This window comes from Malaclemys terrapin, chromosome 7 (assembly GCF_027887155.1).
Source record: "Malaclemys terrapin pileata isolate rMalTer1 chromosome 7, rMalTer1.hap1, whole genome shotgun sequence".
Taxonomy (NCBI): domain Eukaryota; kingdom Metazoa; phylum Chordata; order Testudines; family Emydidae; genus Malaclemys; species Malaclemys terrapin.
Genome location: NC_071511.1, coordinates 119,048,762 through 119,063,468, shown reverse-complemented (window position 1 = coordinate 119,063,468; position 14,707 = coordinate 119,048,762). Strand labels below are relative to the sequence as shown.

General features: G+C 39.8%; 1 protein-coding gene across 2 annotated transcripts in view; it reads left to right on the top strand.

Annotated features, from left to right (window-relative positions):
• The first annotated feature begins 4,618 nt into the window (after nucleotides 1-4,618).
• The window catches only part of RBM20 (RNA binding motif protein 20), a 168,753-nt gene continuing 158,664 nt past the window's right edge, over nucleotides 4,619-14,707 (top strand). For both annotated transcript variants that reach the window (XM_054036169.1, XM_054036167.1), the window contains exon 1: nucleotides 4,619-4,915. In XM_054036169.1, the coding sequence (XP_053892144.1) occupies nucleotides 4,770-4,915 (146 nt within the window). In that variant the 5' untranslated portion in view covers nucleotides 4,619-4,769. The remainder of the gene's footprint in view (nucleotides 4,916-14,707) is intronic.

Below are 14,707 nucleotides of genomic sequence, written 5' to 3'. Positions count from 1 at the left end.
TTTAACTGATTTTATTTTGTCCCTTTTATAGTCATCCTGAATCTGGTTTTACAATGTTCTATTCTGCTTTACCTTGTTCTTTTCTATTTTTTCTTTAAGCAATAGATTAGTGTAGCTAAGATGATGAACACTTGCCATTTCTGAAACTGGAAAGGAGGATGACACAAGCCATTAATGACATAAGTCAGTATTCTGGGATCAAACAGCATGCGTAAACATTTGAGGTATGATCAGTGGTACACTCCAATCTTTTTGAAATTTACAGTACAGTATGTGGACAGAGGATTATGCTGCCTCTGGCGTGGGGTGGAGGTAGGATAATATTATTTCACAAGAAATGCAGAAAACAAAGTTAGTGAACACTGTTCTACAACGGGACAAGATCTTTACAATATTTGCCTTTCATCAGCTGACTCCAGTGTATTGGAAAGTTTCAACTATCACGTACTGCTGGAAACCTGGACAGATGAGGAATCTGTGGTTGAGTGCTTGATAGCTTTGACTCCACACAACTTTTTACATCCTGGTAATTCTTGATCTGCGCAGCTAGAATCTTGATGAAGCTTGACCACCACATTTGGGGTTCAGTCCAGCTCTGAGTTTTCTCTCTCTCCTTCTGTTAATTTGGAAGAATGTCCTCTTCTCAAAGCGTCATTTGGGAACTTCATTCTCTGCCTGTATATGGAGTTGATGTTCTGCTTTCAACTTTAAATTGCATAATCTTGCACTTTTAAAGTGATGTGATTTCCCTGTAACACCTACAGCTATGTAGACCAGTACCTTTTCAAGCAAGGGTTCTGCCCTGTATTTTCCTTTCAGTTTCTCCAGGAAATTTTCTCTTTGTGCTTTGGATTTAAAAGAGACATGAAGAGATTTAACCTCTGTTTATGTATGTAATCTGTACTCCTGCTCATCCAGTTAGCCACTTGCCTGCTGTTGTATGCTTAGGTATGACCAGGTAGAATGTATCAGGTGTATCCTAACATTGCATAATTCTATTGACATGTTAAGGGACAATGGACATAGCACAACAGGTGCAATGGAGCAGGGGTTCTCAACCTTTTTCTCTCTGAGGCCCCTCCCCCACATGCTATAAAAACTCCATATCCCACCTGTGCCACAATAACTGGTTTTCTGCATATAAAAGCCAGGGCTGGCGTTTGGGGATAGCAAGCAGGGCAACTGCCTGGGGCCCCATTCCACAGAGACCACCCATGGAGTTATATTGCTCAGGCTTTGGCTTCAGCCCTGGGTGGCGGGGCTCAGAGCCCTGGGCTTCAGCCCCCTGCAGTGGGGCTTGGCTTTCTGCCCAGGGCCCCAGCGAGTCTAATGCTGGCCCTGCTTGGCAGCCCCCCTGAAACCTGCTCATGGCCCCCCAGGGGTCCCCAGACCCCTGGTTGAGAATCACTGCAATGGAGGACCATCAGCAGAAAGGTTTAGTGAGGTCACTCTTGCTTCTAGCAGCTGTGGCCACCTGGTTCCACTTACATCCAGTAGAAACATCCATTTAAAAGGATCAAGTGAAAAGCTGTGCTGGTTCAGGTTATTTCCAGGAAAATCTGAAAATGTATGAAATATGGAAACTTTTCCAGTGGTAGACTTTCTCTTACCCATGCATCACATGCTTCTGCTTTAGCCCTTAGCTTCTCCTCCAAATATTACTTGGCTGGAACAACAGACAGAACCCAGGAACAATGCAACTGTGTAGAAAGGAAGAGAGGGGAAGAAAAGGCTGTAAAGGAGTGGATGTGGATGTTGTGAGGGTTTCGAAAATCAGAAGACCAGTCTGAAAATATACACGCATATATATTGTGGGAAAAACATCAACATGGTATTGTATTGAGTACAATTTATTTGCACCAATAAAAACCATGCTCTTTACCTTATCCACTTTCACAAGTGATGTAAATAGAATCGTGTGTGTATTAAATGTAACATGCTCATATTTTTATGCACAAACCTGAATACCATATACTAATCTACAGGCAGACGTTTGTTTCACAGTTATTCTTTCATTCCTTTCAGAAGGCAATCAATCACCTAGTATTTCTTTCACTTCCCTGATTAACTATAGGCATCAGAGTGTCTCTCTATATAAAGAATGACAATCACAGAAGCTTTCTCCACTCTAATAACATGGAAGAATTCCATGCAGAGACACTTTTTCCAAATCAGAAAGGGGTGGAAGCTTGAGGCTTTTAATACTAAACTGAACAAAGCACTAGAGAATGTGGTGCACGGAACGATTCTTCGTTGGCAGGGAAAAGGATGTGATGCCCTGATTATTTTTCAATATATATATAAAGCACAGGTTGCTTGTCATTCTAGAAAGTCTCTTTAGTGTTATGCTGCTATTAAAGGGATTGTACACATTGAAATATACGCTGCTGGTATAATTCTCCATGACCTTGAATCTGGTTTAGATATTTACACTTGGCCAAAGTAAGTACAAAATGCAACCAAATCAGAATTTTCCACTCACAGTGGAAGTAGTATGCAAACTTTTTCAGAAAGCAACCCCTTGAAAGAGTCCCTAACCAGTACCCCTTTTCTGTTTCTCTGTAATATATATGGTATATATCAAAAAGCATGAAGCTGGGGGTATGTTAAAGGTTTTAATAGCACTCATTTGGAATAAGCAGCATAATTCACTCATTGCTTTCCCACTCATCAATAATGTGTCCATCAAAATGTATGCAAGTTAAACCTATATCTCATATCACACTAGCATGCGTTAACTCTTTCTCTAATAGCTATTCCTGCATTAAAGCAGGGGTGGGTAAAGTTATTGCTAAATTGGCCCTGATCCTGCAAACACTTACACATGTGCTTAAGTGATTGCAAGGTTGTGGGCCATAACTTATACAATCACTCAGTAAAAATACACTCTTTGGGTGATCCCTAATGTGAGTTTCTTTTAGGGATGACTCCATAACTCGTGACTAGCAAAGGAGAGTGATGACATTGCTGGCTGGTGCATAATCATCCTCTCCTATTTTATAAACACATGACACGGGCCATATGCAACAGATTATTATTTCCAGGTGTACATTATTGGTAAAGGGTAAAATGATATTAACACTTCCCTCCCTCCCAGAGGTGTGAAATTTAATGTTTGTAAAGCACTTTTAGATCCTTGATAGAACTACATTATGGAAGTGCTGGTATGTTAGATAAAATATTAAGCTGGGTTTCCTTTCTTGGGCTCCATCACAAAAAGAAGAGAGGACTATGAAGCTCACTACATTTTCTTTGGGCACAGGGAACAGCTGTATGCCAGCAGCAGAAACCTGTCCCTCCCTCCATACCAAACCACTGACCGATGGCCACAAATAAGGCACCAGTAATAAAGGTGAGGGGGGAGATAGATTGTCACTGTGGTCAATTAGGCTTCAAGAACACAGTTAGCACCCTTCAAACTTGTAAGGATTAGGAAATGGATTCTTTGCTTGGAGCTCCATTAGTGTCCCCACCTGTGCTTCTAGGAAATAAAGGACAGAGATGACAGCAACTAATCTGGGATGCAAAATCTTACAATTGCATTGAAATGCTTTGTATAATTGTAGAAATATGGGTCAAATTGCTTCTTTGGGGCAGCGATTCCCTTTCTATAGACATATAGGTACAACTTCCAGAACAGTTGGGTGCTACTGTAATAATGATGAAAAATATATAATTTGCTACAGGATATCAGGACCCCAAGTAAGAGGCAGACAGAGGTACCCCTGAGGCCCAGAGAAACAATCAGTTCTCCTGCAGAAGCCACCAGCGGGTTTCCTCCTGCATCTGTGAAGAAGAAGGAGAACAAAGCAGAGGAAAGGTAGTGGGCTGCAGGCTCTCTGGGGGAGGGAGGATGGAGAGCTCCAGGGAGCTCCAGCTACTGCTGAGGCAGATCACTAATGGGGTGGGCAGGGAAGAGGCAGCACAGGGCAGCATCTCTTCTAGGAGATGGGGAGGAAGCTCAGGGCTGTGGAGGGGGGTGGAGCATTACTCCCCCTGCCCCTGTAGCTGGGGGGGATGATGGGGAAGGGAGTGAGAGGACAGCTGGAGGAATAGAGAGGGGATGGATCTGACTTGCTGCCCCCAAAGGATTGGAGAGTTGGGGGGGGGGGCTAGAATTAGGGAGGGGGAGCACCCCATGGCTTGAAGGTAGTACCAAATGCATCGCTTCCTCTTCCAGCACCCCCACTATAACAATTGTTCCAGCAGCCCTGGGGGGAGGAGTGGGTGCGGTGCACCTCCCAAGCCGGGAGGAGGATAGAAGGGGGTCCTGGTTCACAGCACCCCTCAGGCTGGAAGGGGGACGGAAGGGGTGGGGGTCCCGGCTCACTGCGCCCCCGGGTCGGGAGGGGAATGGAGGGGGGGGGGTCCCGGCTCACTGCGCCCCCGGGTCGGGAGGGGAATGGAGGGGGGGGTCCCGGCTCACTGCGCCCCCCCGGGCCGAGAGGGAGGTTGAAGGGGGGGTTCCCGGCTCACTGCGCCCCCCCAGCAGCCGGGGACTCCCGCGTGCGGGGGGGCTGCTCCTCCCATTGGCTCCGCTGTGCCAGTCATCGTCATAAATGCTGCTCCCCAGGCGCCGGCCGCCCCCCATAGGGCCGCCACAGCCTCCTAGCCGGCCGGGGGGTGGCTCCCGCTCCGGGCTCCCGTGGGCCGGGCTGTCCAGCCCCCAGGCTTTGCTCCCTCCCTCCTCCCAGCCCACCCCGGGCTGGCTCCGAGGCGCGCTCCGCGGTGCCCCATCGCTCCAGGGGGCTGGGGGAGGCTCTGGCTGAATGGTCCCCGCTGCCACCATGAATCAGGCCCCGGACCCCAGCGGCTCTGAACAGCCCGACCGAGATGCCCGCAACGCGGCCCCCGGCCACCCGGCCTCCAGCAGAGGGATGCAGCCGCCGCCCCGTCTGCCCCAACTCATCCAAAAGTAAGAGGCGCGCTAGTGACTCCCAGGCTTGGAGCCGGAGCGGGGTCAAACTTCGCCCTTGTTCCTGGGCAGCTCCTGCTCCCCTTCCCCTTCCCCGCTGCGCCGGCGGGGTCACACTGGCAGTGCAGCGCACGGGGGTCTGTGGCAAAATCTCCCTCCCCGATGAATTGGTCTTTCTAGCCGGGTTGCTTTGGCAGGTCTGGAGCATGCAAATCCTTAAGGGTCCGTTAGCTAAGGGATTTAAACGGCTCTCGCTGTTTTCCACTCTCCTAATTTAGGTACCAAATTTCACCCTCTCGGCCCTAGGCAGAGCCCCAGGACAAACTAGGGAAAATTCTGCCCCTCTGATTTACAGACAGTCATCCCTACAAGGATCAGCAGCGGTTTAGCAGCCAGGTTGAGTTTTGCTGCTGGTGCTCGGCTGAGTTTCCTTTTAAACAGGGGCTCAACCATGTTCAGAGTATTTATTGGGTCCGTTATAATCCATTTCACTTCATGGTAAATTGTAGTTGGACGCTTCTGAAAAGTTTTTGCTTTTGCGGCGGCTGTTGTTTGTTGTTGCGTTCAGCAAAATTCATAAACAAAAGTTATTTTCCCATGAGTTGGCTGCAAATGTGATAGTCATCAGGCCTACAATGAGCGGAGTCAGTATTGTGCTGGTACAGACAAGACATACGAATAGTAAGGAAAACTTATCAGTCCCATGCATAAAAGACTCTCCCTCGCTCTTATCAGTGTAATAATGGTAATAAAAAACCTTATGATATTTTACTTTTTTACTCTCTCTCTCAAAAGGGGAAGAAATACCCTGACACATACAGTTGCTTAAGAGTGATAACTATTTTCTGTCGGGTTAAACCAGAGGGTTAAAGACTAACTAAATGCACTGTAATTAGTACATGAAATATGAATACTATATAAAAAGTGATACTGTACTGATGCAATTAAATTATATGTTCTCTATCTAACTTTTGTTTGTTTGCTTTGGTCATAGTTTTATGTTAAAAAAAAATCTGGACTTGTATTTTGGCAGAAAAAATACACTAGTAAATATCGATTTGGGAGCTGTTAGATTAGTCCCCTCTTGTTTTAAGATCTGCTGTTTGCTTTGTTGATTAGAAAAGAGGTTGAGCGTTAAGCATTAGCGTATGTTAAAAAATACATTTTGACATACTGGTCCAGGCCACAATAGGTATTAAGTTCTTGTGTTCAGTTGTCAAGTAAATCTCTGGTATGGCCAAACAAAGTCTGATGCATGGTAAAGTAATACTAGCTTACTAGTTAAACTTGGTATTTGTAGAACTTTATCAGTAAGTGAACATATTTTCTTTAAATATTACTATATGACCAAGATTAAGTCTACAGAGCAAACACTCTCAACCTCCTTCCCCAACATATTCAACAGAACAATGTTTATTGTAAACAGAACATATGGAACATTATTTTAGATTGAACATCTGTGTATTTAATTTAATTTTAAAATGTGTATGAAAGCAGACTCTCCAAGATGTCTCTTTACTTTGTGGTACTAAAAGTTGACAGTGTGTTCTTAAGCAGGCAGCATAATTTTATATATGAAACTTTCCCATGTTTGGTATGTGTGTTCAATTATTCTTATAGAAACTGAACTTCAGTTTGAAATATTAGTGTTTATAAAATACAGAAATATAGTATTTATATAATATCAGTATCATCTAGATCTGCTGGGTAACTGAAGAGCTACCATATACATAAATTGTAATCCTGTTACAAGCCACTTAAATTTGTTCCTAAACCATCACATAGTCTGTCTGAACTTTTAAATGACTGTCTCTAAAGATGGCTCTAATATCTTACTGTTTATCAAGATTTTATATAGCACATAACACAAAAGTTAGCTAGGTGAAGACGTCAAGGTGTTTCATGACCATCCTTTTGGTTTTTGTTTAAAACATTTTTAATAATCATCACATTTTTGATAATCGTTTCTGATGGCAAATTCTGTGTAAAAATTGAAATGTGAGTCTTCCTTCAAGTCTATCTTTAAGAAGACAATTTAAAGAACTTGGTGTGCGTCAACTGTTCTGTATCATGGCAGCATGGCGTAAAATGGCAAATGTCGAACATCTCTATCTAAGGCACTGCAACTTGATCGCGTTATTTTGTAACTGTGCTCCATAATTTAATCTGTGCTTCCATGTTTACATTATAGTTAGTGCACTCCCACATGAAGTATATTAAGTAGGAAATAATGGCAAATTGTATTTTGTTGCATGAGGAATATTTGGAAATTAATTTTATAAACGGAATATTTGAGTCACATGTTGGTTATTTAAGATAACAAATATAATGGTACATCTTAAAAATGCTGTATCAAATTAGCTTTTTAATGTAAATTAAATGAACTGTAAATTAGGACAGAAATGAGCCTCAAAACAAGATGCCTTAAAACAAGGAAATGGTCATTTGTTATTCTTTGCAGGAAAGAGAATTGCTGATTCATAACTAGAAAAGTTCACTGCTTATAGGAATTTTTCTTTTCCTCAGACGAGTTCTGCATTTCATGGTTGCCCTTTTAAAACATTTGCTTGACTTTTGTTTTTATTTTCCAATCCGCAGCAAAAAAAAAAAAAAAAAAAAAGCTTCTTAGATTAGATGCTAATTTTCTAGTTGGCCTAATGCAGAATATAATTTATTTTTATTACTGTTTTTTGTGGGCTGTTTCCATTTTGTTACTTCTATTTATTAGATTTATTTTTAAGTGCTCTGGCTCTCTTGGCCCCTATAAGTGTTAGAAGCTATTGCAGACTTTAGTGAAATAAAGATGGGATTATTGAAAATATTTTAAAATAACACTTTACAAGAGTAACTTGGTAACCATTTACAATAAACAATCTGTTAGGCAATTCTGAGTAAAGTTAATAGAACTGGAGATTTGATACTTTGACACAAAGTATCTTTGTTAAACTCTTGCAATGTGAACATAATAAACTAAGGGGTAGCAGTGTTAGTCTGGATCTGTAAAAAGCAACAAAGAGACCTGTGGCACTTTATAGACTAACAGATGCATTAGATCATAAGCTTTCGTGGGTGAATACATGTTGCGTCTGATGAAATGGGTATTCATCCATGAAAGCTTATGCTCCAATACATCTGTTAGTCTATAAGGTGCCACAGGTCTCTTTGTTGCATAATAAACTAACTTTCTTATTTCCAAGGATTTTTAAAAATGGTTCTCCATCTTAAATTCATAATACTTTCATAAAATGTAATTAAGGTATTTCAGGTTTCTTGCTGATCCTAGACATGATTAATGAAATAAGATACATAGTACTGTAGAGTATGCTGTCTACACTCGGGTGTATAATTCTAAGTTCTGAAAACATCATTGGTCTTGACTAATAAAGAGCCTGAAAAGAGATTTATAGAAAGCTTAAAATTGCAAACATAAGCATGATTTAGTTAGTTGCATTGGGAAATGACTTTTTATTCCATGGAAATAAAATTTGGCTTTGAGGTCAACGCCATCGGATTATGAGATCAGTGTTGTGGGGGGAATGTATCGTGAACTGATATTATTTTGAAGATTAATTTTAAAAATGCATATATTTGTTTATAAAATAAACCAGATAGCTAAGGAAAGGAAACAAGGGAAATTCTAATATTAGTAGCAATTATTAATTATTATTATTTTATTATATTCTGTTTCTACTGTGGTAGTGCCTAAGGACCACAGAGATTAATTGCCAATTATACTAGGGAGTGTACAAACAAATAAATATTAGAAACCTGTAAAATACCTAAAATAGCTATTCTATGCATAATAATGTTAAGGAGCTGTTTGAACTTCTTTATTCTTTTTTGCTAGAAAAGTTCACTTTACAAAACACGTTTTATATTTTAGATGTTGCACCACACAGTGCAAAATCAATTTTTAGCCCGTGGTTCAGTGTTGTTCTGTATCACCTGCTCTTAGGTTGAGTGGGAATGCTTAAGAATCAAGAAGAAGCAAAAACTTGTACTGATAAATCTTTGGCTCCCAACATGCATGGTTCACTGGTGTGTAATAGAACAACTAGCTAGAAATAACTTTGAGAAAAGACTGATTAGCGTTATTACCTTAAATATAAAGAGACTTCATGAAATGCAGGTTGAATTCTGTATTAAAAACCTTAGTTTAAAAAAAGCTGTGAGTAAATACACAGTTGAGGGCATTAATTGTAATTGAATGCATTGAAAATTTTAAATGATTAGTTGCACACTTGCAGTGTTAATAATTTGTCCAGGATATAATAATATCTAGTAAAAATGGCGCGGTTTTGTAGCCTCCGGTAGATACTGACATAGGCTCATTGCATCTGTTTTGCAACCTAAGACATCTAAAATAATGAGACAAAAACAAAGCAAATATTTCTTTCTAAGGCAAATTGTTACCTCACTGTCATGTTTTGAATGTTTTGGAAGGAAGATGAAATCTCCAACATCTGTGCCTAAGTACTCATCAGTTTTAGGGATACATATGTTGGTGTTGAAAATTTTCAGAATTCCTTCACTCCCTACATCTTAAATAAGGAATCTAGTTGGGAGAAAAACAAGCACTGAAGGAAAACATACTGTGGGATGAATTTTCAGAGTAGCAGCCGTGTTAGTCTGTATCCGCAAAAAGAACAGGAGTACTTGTGGCACCTTAGAGACTAATAAATTTATTAGAGCATAAGCTTTCGTGGACTACAGCCCACTTCCTCAGAGCATAAGCTTATGCTCTAATAAATTTGTTAGTCTCTAAGGTGCCACAAGTACTCCTGTTCATTTGCGGGATGAATGTGTCTATTCAAAGACCTGGAAGATCCAAGAGTGGCTTCCTTGCCTTATATCCTAAAATAGCTCTTGTTCCCAAATTAGGAAAAGGATACATCTAATTAATCTGTTTTTAGCTGTTATTTTAAAAATTAAATGTTAGCATCAAGTTTTCATATAGCTTACTGGGTTTTTTGTTTGTTTTTGTTTTTTTGCTGATAAGTGTAATTTTTTTCAACAATAGGACTCTTTGGACTCACATGAGAGATAAAATATTAGATATACTCCATTAGTCATGGCAAATAGCTTTTTACATATAGTGCATGCATAGCTGCTATTTAACAATGGTACTTTAGGAGAAAAACTGTTTTTATTGTCTTTGTTCTTATAGATCTAGGCTTTCCATATTTATATGCAGATTTAAATGACAGTTTTTAAAAAAGGAATTAATCTGATTCTTTACATTTCTCTTTTCCCCTACCTAACAAAACCATCACAGTGTAGTTAATGCCAATTATAACAATGTGATCTTCTTTGCTTTTTCCCTCAGCCCCAAATGAAAAAAAATTACTGTAGCCTTCTTCACCAGGAAATCTTAACACAAAATTGGAAAGGAAATATAAAAACTAGATCAAGCAAAACTGGCATTGTGGTGTTAAGCAGAGCTTTACTAAACTACATCACCCTAGTCCTCCCATCTGCTGTTTGTATGTTGTCTTTTTACATTCTGCAGGACTATGAAGTGCCTCGTGCCTTTCTGATACTATATAAACAACGAGTCCCTTCTCAGACAATGCCTAGAATTCAATTCAGGATTCAAAATGTGGATCACAAATTAAGTGCAAAATGAAAAAACTATTTAAAGCTTCACTTCAATTTGAAATCCGTTTTTTGTATTAAAAAAAAAAAAGAGTTAAAAGTTGTTTCAGGCACTATTGGTGCCCTGGAGTCCACCTGTCAGTGCTTGTGGCTTAGTTATAACTTCCTACTGAAAATATTTTTCTCTCCCCTGTGACTGTGTGGATTACTGTACATGGGAAACAGTGAAACTGACTATACACGAGGTGCTGTCAAACGCACAGAGTAAGCAAACTGAAAAATAGAGATTTCTTTTTCTCTACTCTAGTCAATTTAAGTGTTACTGCCAATAGTAGGTAAAATATTTTCAGGCATAAAGTGTGATATTTTTTTTTTAAGTTGATGGCATTATTTTAATAATATAACTGTCTGGACTACAGAATCTTTTTTTTATCCAGGAATTTTCCTGTGGGCTACATAATAAAACTGAACAGAGTTTTGTCCTGGGATGAACTCAATAGGTTTTAGGACCTGAGGAGGGAGTATTGAGGTGGAGACAGAAGTGGGACACCAAGCAGAACTATGCTTTTTAATAAGCATGAAAATATCCCCCTGTGCACAAATATCCCATTGAATCTAACTTTTATGATTAGTTACGGTCATTATCCAATTTTGGATGACCCTGCAAATATGAAACTTGTTTGGAAGATTTTAATGGAGAAAATTCTGCTGAGCTGCAGCTGGCCTGGATAGCAGGCAGTGCCCCTGGTTACAGTGCCAGAGACTTCAGTGGAAAGTGAAATGAATCTGTGCTTCAGGAGCAGGATAAGGAAATAAGCAAAGTAATTGGTGGTTTATGGAACACAACACATGGGAGTGGATTCCTTCTTACTGGTACTAAATTGAGTGGATCTAGTTCTTTTTTTATTGGAAATTCAATACTACTGTTCCCATCAGTGAGGAGGCTGGGAAATGTTTGTCTTCGTTAAGCAGTCAGCTCTCACTACAGGCATTGTGAATGCAAATGCTCAAAGCAGTAGATATGTATAAGCTTGCATATTGACGCTACTGCTAAACGACTATACTGCATTCTTATCTTTGTTCTTTCCTGTATTAAGAGCCAATGTGTGGGGACAAATTCAGCCTTGATTCAGTATTGCAAAGACTCCTTTCTAAGGAATTGTCAAAACAATAATTAGAAGTAGTTACTTTAAAGAAAATTAACATTACACTTTGTATGTATACAGGACTACGCAGATGTGTTTTGGGAGGGGAATAAATGGAGGCATTATTTGCAACAATCACTATACTGGACTGAAACATTTTATGCACTTTGCAAATATTACCTTGATTTTTTTTTTATCCTAACGAATTCTTTTCATCTGTTTTCCAGCTAGACATTTTGTCATGCTCTCCCGTCCCCCTGAGTATATATCCCTTGCTTTCGTCCCCCTCATTCTTTGTAACATTTTGTACTTGATTTAAGGACACAGTTGATCTAGCCTCTGCCCCTGCTTTCTTTATATCACACTAATGACCTATCAATGGGAAACTGTCACTTTATGCTGTGGTTAAAAACTAGCAATCCTTGTATTGTGGAAACTTTTAATATCTTGTTTGTTCTGGATCAAGCACAGTCTATTTCACAAATTCCTCCTGCCTGTTGTTAGAACAAATGCGAATTATATGCATTTTGCATCGTACTGCGGGAAACAGCTTAATGCTTTTGTAGTGTATTATTTGATTAGGGGGTAGATATAATTATAATGTACAGAGGCTATTATTTCATGGCAGACTTATTGCATAGAGAAGTTTAGACTATATGCAGACCATTAGGTTAAAAGTGATTTTTATCTTTAAACACCTATTAAGCAGACCACATCCATTTATCTCTTATAGTCAAAAGATTTCAAAGGGGCTAACTTTGTCATTTAGTTTTCCTTCATAAGCATATTGTTAGGCCAACTAGGTTGACAATGACCATGGGCCCAATGTACAGTGATATTACATGGACATATAAATTGCACCATAACTGGCATTCTTTCTGAATTTGCCACAAAACGGTGCTGCAGAATCTAAGCTATAATTTACACAAATAAAAACTTTTCGCCCTTATGGGTGGTTGTGAGGATAGCCACTAAAATGTAAAAGCTTGCAGGGATGTCTGCCTGAGTCTGCAGACAGCTTGCATCTGTAGCTCTAGGAGGAGTGAAAGGTTGACTTTCATCAGTGTGGTGTTAACTCTGCAGCCTATTGATAATTGAAATGGTGATACGGGTAACTATTTCACTGCTGATCCTTTTTAATTGATATACCCAGATTACGTACTCCTTCCTCAGTTTAGGATGTCCTGCATATACTGGGGATGAGTGAAGTGGGATGTGAGAAGAGGAATTTTAACCCTCTTTCCCCCCAACTCTGATTGCATTCTAGGTGCCCAAAACCCCAGCTGTTCCCTACCTAGCTGTCAAAACCTCCAGCTTCTCCCCAAGATACCTACATTGCAGCTTTTTGTTTTCAATACAAAAAATGTGCAGCATATTGAAACTTTGGTAGCAGTGTAAAATATCCTGAATATAACATCACCAAGGATTACTGGTTTTGAGTCTACTGAACAGTGGGGAGGCATGTTGTGATAGGGTGTGGGATTCAGGGGCAGATCTACTTAATTCAAGACCAATATGTCTTCTAGGACATAGGGCCTTGATAATGAGTATGCATTTTCTCTTAACGTTTGTATCGTATTTTGGGGAATACTGAACTACTTACAGGTCTAAGTACGATGAGTAACTTGGCAGTTTAGTCTTCCTTTATTGAGCTAATAAATCGCCTCTTCCCCCCCCCCCCCAGTGTGGGTTTTTGTATGTCTTACATGTAAGAGCACCAGTAACCTGAGAAAACAACAGAATCTATTTTCCACACTAAGAAGCATTATTTACAGGCAACTGTATCTACTTAAAGGTAGTGTTCTTTAGGGGAAAGTGCATTGAAGTCACTTTCTCGTTCAGTAATACTTGTATGATTCGTTATACTGACTATTTGTAAATGGACTGTTCTTTGTTGTTGTTGTGAGACCATTACATTTTAAAAACATAACTTTTGTTTTTAAATCTGTGAGCGTGCATATCAAATAAATACAGTATATTTCTTTAATACTATGCAGGATACTGCATTCTCTTTCTCCCTACTGCCCATTCTCCTTGGAAGTAAACTGAGTGCTGACAACTTATAGTATAGAGCAATTGTTTGAGAAATTCCCTCCATTATCCATAAATTAAACATGAGTAGCTTTATTCTCACAACTACGTACTCGGCCTTCTCAACATGGATGACTATGTTGGAGGCCAATTCAGAAATATTGTCTAAATATGCATTTTCCCAACATAAGTTTGTTGGTGTTAAAGATTATACATATCTCAGATTGGGGCTGAAGTTGTGAGAGGGTTTCTTTCGTCTCCTAAAACAGCAGAGAAATATTAGTAAAAGAGGCAGCATATTTCTCAGCTCTTGACTTCTCTTACCTACCTAAACTCGTCCATTAACACATCTGAAAATTCACACCGTAGCTATCCATGTACTGTGAGCCATCCATTTGTGCTCTACTCTTTCGCCACCCAGTCACTTGGTTCATTCTTTCAAGGTCAGCCACGGTTTCCACCCTCCTGCCAGCCAGTAACTGAGCATCATGCTCTCTCCTCTGTTTACAACTTCATTTAAGGTCATTACTTTACGTTGCAGTTTACGTTACTGTCTTTTAAACAGGCCCACCCTGCTGCTGATGTCCATTGCTGGCTGTTCTTGAAATGTGTCATGAGGCTAAACATTTTAGGAAGCCATGTAGTTAACCTCTTCTATTAAGTTTGAACTGCTTACTTTATGTCAGTGATTTTTTTCCCCTTGATGTTAATGATCATGTCCTGGCAAGGAGTTTTTTCAAATATTCACTAGTGAACCATGGCTGCATGTTTTCCCCATGGCCCACTAAGATGGGTTTTAGTAGCCCTGTTGGCATAATGGACAAAGAAGTTTGTAGACAGAACAGATTTAAAAAAAAAATTCTATAGCTCTTGATTCAAAGTCAATAGTGATTAAAAACTATACACTTTCAGTTGATAGCCTAATCTTTGGACTGGTAGACAATTTGAACATAATAGTGTATTTTGTCACCTCTGTATACTTAATGTGCCAAATATGTACCTATTTCATATTTAATAATAA